At 41.4% G+C, this 4,875-nt stretch overlaps 1 protein-coding gene across 1 annotated transcript in view; it reads right to left on the bottom strand.

Moving 5' to 3' along the window:
• Positions 1–457: 457 nt before the first annotated feature.
• The window catches only part of PDE8A (phosphodiesterase 8A), a 20,324-nt gene continuing 15,906 nt past the window's right edge, over positions 458–4,875 (bottom strand). Inside the window, exons 11-13 of the mRNA XM_010145816.1 lie at positions 2,652–2,816; positions 1,614–1,743; positions 458–872 (exon numbers count right to left, since the gene is read on the bottom strand). Of these exons, the coding sequence (XP_010144118.1) occupies positions 766–872; positions 1,614–1,743; positions 2,652–2,816 (402 nt within the window). The 3' untranslated portion in view covers positions 458–765. The remainder of the gene's footprint in view (positions 873–1,613; positions 1,744–2,651; positions 2,817–4,875) is intronic.

The following is a 4,875-nucleotide window of genomic DNA, read 5'->3' as shown; positions in this document are numbered from 1 at the left end:
TGTAAATTTGTAATGCATCTAAAGTTGGCTTTGGCTTTTAAGTATTTATAAATTCATAGAAAATATTGAACATCTAACAAAATAAATAAAACGTATCATTTTAATCATAGATGCTAACGATCAACCTCAAAAATTCTTGTGTTATTTTTTACATTTGCTACTAAATTTCTTAAAGAGAACTCACTTTCAGTAGTGCTCAGAAGTGAATGATTGCACCTTCTGTGATGTGAAAAAATAGAGTACATCTATTTTTCATAGATCAAAAACCCCTTCTTAGAGAGTTGCATTTTAAATGTCTGATTGTTCTATGTAACTGTCTTAAGTGCTTACAAAAAGCATGTAGCTTTCTCAAAAGCTGTGAGTGTCTGTTAGTAGATATTTCTTCTTCACTTGTGGGATGGAGGATGAAGCAAAATCTTCTAGTGAATGTCCTTTTTATGGGGATTCTTCAAGGTCTTCTAGCTTCACATACTGGTATGAAGATATCGCAAAAACATGTTCGCTAATAAACCCTCTTCAGTACAAGCACTGCAGCAATCCAGTGTAATTCCACTTGGTAGGCTTATTTCACGGGAGTCCACACATGGTAGTTTGTGGAAGTCAACTGCTGACCTCACGTTCTCTTGAATTTGAAAGTTCCCCAAGTGCATGGTCTACCCTGACTGTAATACTGAAGAGACCAAAACAAATCTCAAATCATATGAATAAAAGTGAGCTTGAATAAATATGCATCTGGTTAGTAAATTACACACCATGGTCTAATTGCTATTCTGGTGGTGGTCGGAGGCTCCGCAGCTTTCTTTCATCTAGTCCTTTCCAGTATTTAAAGTTATTATCCAGATGCTGCATCAAATTTGGCAGGTCTGCAAATGCTAGGGAAGAAAGGGCAGAGTGTATTTAGTTTGCGGAACTGAAACAGTCGCATGATTCTGCCTGCTTAAATATCATTCGAAATGTCTAGGAAACTGTGCTAAGCAGGAAAGCTTAAATCTGTCGCACTGATACTCAAAATGGTTTTGGCCGTATAGCTCTCATCACTCATCTGTCTCTCAGGCCACTGAGAGCAGTTCTGTAAGTCTACTTAATGCTGGTATTGCAAGTCCCAGCAACGGGACATAGTTTTCCAGGAGGGGCATAGCTAATTATGCTTGTAATTATTCTACTTCATCAAATCTCAGTCACATGTCATGGTCTGGCATTCAGGAGAGTCACATTTCTGACCGCTTTTACCGCAGAGGCAGCACTTGGAAGGAACTGGCTGCTCCCCCGAGCAATACTGTAGAAATTTCTCTTGAAGAATAACTGATATTAACACGGACAAAGTGACTCTGCCTGAAGTGCTATCAAGGAGAATAAGTTCGCCACTTACAGAAAAGCAAGTTTAAATCAAAGAAAGTTACACATTGCCTGAATTTAATATATTAAAGAGAAGCCGTGAGAATGCCTTGTAGCAATATCAAAATACAAAGTTATTCAGCTTATTTGAACCGCAGGAATCTTCTGTTTTCTCCCCCTTTCTTTAGGAGCCATAAGAAAGCAATTTTATATCACAGTAGTTTCAAACGTTCACAAAATAGTTATTGTGAGGAAATACAGCAGAATTTTTTGCTTACCGTCCCAGGCGTCGAACATATCAGTAATGAAGTAATCGATGAATGATATCTGGGATTTGGGGATGCTGCAAGTATTCCTGTCAAAAACTGGCATCACGACAGGTAAACCTTGCCTCTTCTCTTCATCAGTCTGCAAAAAGCAGTCAAGATTATTCATCTAAGACACACTCTGTTAACGGGCTTCTTTTAGCAGCAGATTGTCTGGCACTGACTAGAGCATGCAACTGCTAAACAGACAGAGGGAGCTGAATAAATCTGAAGAAGAGGCAATTTAATCTTAAGCACCCCATCGTCTAGGTTTCAGCCAAACAGCAGACCAACAGTGCCTTCCAGTGTTTCCTGCAAAGTGATACATTTACCTTCTGCATCCGCACACAAAGCTGACCCCGGGTAACTTCACGTCTTACTGATTAAGTTGACTGCTCTGGAGCTAGAAGATGCTCAACCATTTTGAATCTCTGGTGGAAACAACAATCTGTACCACTCAGAGATGGCAAAATATCTTTTTTAATCCTCCTCCTCTCCCCTTGAGATACCGAGTCCCCATTGCAGTATTTGGTCTATCATCTGTAATAATGACTCTGCCCTCTCATTTCCCCCCATCTTCCTAAAACCCTTCAGCACAGCGTGCTAAGGTCTTCCAGCATTTCTTAGAGTGAGTGTTGTTCCCAAGGTAACACTAGGACCTGATGATCCTATTTGTGAGGCAGAGCCAGGGTGTGGATACACAGAAGGCACCTTTCCTCTGCCTCTTGCAATGGGAATCCATCTGCAGGTGAAACTCAAAAAGCCCAGCTCCAAACTGAACAACTTGAAAGCTTAAATTTTTCAAAACCTGAAATATAGAAGTTGTCAACTTTCATCTGTCTGAAGGCATCTCTTCTTGTAACATCCAATGATTTAAAATAAAAAAGTTGTTTTTCACATTACGTAGTGCAGCCTTAGATGTTCTGGGACACTGGCAGTATGTGCACCCTTCTCTTCCCCGCTGAAGAGATGTTCACCTGGAATTTCAGCAGCCCATTTTAGCTGCCTTACCTGTGCAAAGTACTCCTCAGAGATGCGTCCGGCCCACTCTATACACTGCTCTATGGGTCTGCATGGATTGGAAATGTCAGCACACTTTATCAGCATGCGTTTGATAAGGATACGGTTTTCAGGAGACGTGAGAACAGTTTTGATTGACTCTCCATCACCATTATTCTGTAACATTTAAGAATTAAAAACAACCCATTAGCAAGGTCTCTGTGCACTTCCTCAAAAGCCTTGTGCCTTGGGGATGCTTTCAGCAGGTCCTGCAGGGATCAGTCCTGCCGCTGGCTAGCATATTTGACATCCAACCAAATTTATACGGGTATTATGAACGTTAGCCACAACTCTGGACTAGCACTGAACCAGTGTCTGGATTCAGTCACTGCCTTTGTGACAGATCTCTTGGGCATCTTTGGGCAAGTCATCTAATCCCTCTATGCCTTATCTGCCTCCTTAAAAGTGTGGGAAGGTTCCATTCATCACTACACACAGTGATGAGCACTATGTAGGCACAAAAATGTAATTTTCTGCTGAAATCCAAGGATTAATGGACTTGTACATTAAGAGTGGAATAGCTGGTTAAGAATAAAAAGGACTGACCCAAGATGCATGGTCATCCTCTGCATGTGAACCTGATCAGTGTGAGCATCAATCATTCTGACAGCACTGCTACTATTAGGAGAGTCAGATTCCACACTGCCTCCCAGGCATACTCCTCATTCCCTTCCACTGGAACATGTAAGCCCATCAGCCTTTGACCTGACCGGGAATTTTGCCTTCTGGAAGTTTATCAGTATTAAAGCTATATATTAGAAACACGCTTCCGAACAGCCTCTGCAAGTCTAGCAGAGTTTTCAGCCCACACAGAGCTTTATTTGGTTCCCAGGCTGTACATACAAGCACGCCAACGGTACTCTGTATTTGGAGCCAGCATACAGCTAATATGAATAAAGGCTCTGATGATCCAGAAGTTATTTTCTGTGGAGCTCTGATGAAGTAAGTTTCCAAAGAACAGAGATTCAGGACTAAAATGTCCTTCAAAATTAGCTACAAGTACATTATTGCTTGACACTTTAGGGATGGGCCAGTACAGAAATTTACATCATCACCTACTCAGAAAATAAACTGTTTGAAACAAGAAGTATACTAGATTTCTCTGGCACCTAACAAGATCATGGTCTATAGTCAGAGCAGTGAAGAAGGACCAACAACAATAATGATAATAATGGAGATATATAAAATAATAATAATAATAATCCTGTGGCACCAGTTCCTGCAGTATTTTGTTCAAAGAGGGAGACACAAAGCAGCAGACCTTTTATTAGGACATGCTTTTCAGAAGAAAGTTCTTGTGGGGAAGAAACTGACAATCACGAAAAGATGATGACTTGGTAGTATACTGCTCAGAAACACCAGCTCCACAGGTCTCACCCAAATGAGACTCCCAAATGAATTCTTTTCCCTTTTTTCAGATATGTGGAAGGGAAGATCAGAGGAAACAAAGTGAGGTGCGTGCAAATCCGAATGCATGGCAAAATTACCTAAGAAAAAGCCAAAATAAAGTGATGGGAGGTCCAGAAACACAAGCACGGAAATTAAGCACAGAAAATTATTCAGAGATCGTTCAGTTAAGGTTAGCAGAGAAGACCCTAGTAGGTAAACCACCAGGAGTGAAGAAAGGATGTTCACTTCTGTGATCTGCTCAAACCAAGGGCACACTTCTGCTTGCTGGATGCGGATGTCTTGGGAATAGAATGTGCTAACTGTGCTTAGTCCCGGCATCCTGCTCAGAGTGCAGAGGTGTCTCTGCATGTCAGATGTTGACTTCCTGTCATAGGCTTAGGTGACATCATGAAGGGAAATGGGAGGATAAAGGATGCTGGAGCTGGAAAGGATTTTTTTCAGTTTATGAAACAAAAGAAGAAAGGAAACAAACAGAGCAGCTTCTCAGCATGGCTCTTTGAACAAATATGTATAAAAATAATAAATAAAAAAAGTAAGTGGAACTGTCCCATTTGGAATACACGGTTGGCAGCTCAGCCTGCAAACACTACACTGAGTCACCGCCATGACTGGAAACCAGGCCAGGAAACACTCGCTGCCGCTGCAACCAGATACGCAACCAGACTTGAAAGAGGCTCTGCCAGTGTTGTTCTGCTAGTAACAAGCACAGCAAATGATTTGGTTTATCCACTCGTGCATTACCGGCCCTTTAATAGGAACCTGCTGA

This window comes from Buceros rhinoceros, unplaced genomic scaffold, assembly GCF_000710305.1.
Source record: "Buceros rhinoceros silvestris isolate BGI_N320 unplaced genomic scaffold, ASM71030v1 scaffold17901, whole genome shotgun sequence".
Taxonomy (NCBI): Eukaryota; Metazoa; Chordata; class Aves; order Bucerotiformes; family Bucerotidae; genus Buceros; species Buceros rhinoceros.
The sequence above is the reverse complement of the archived record's forward strand: the minus strand, read 5'-3'. Positions and strand labels throughout refer to the sequence as shown.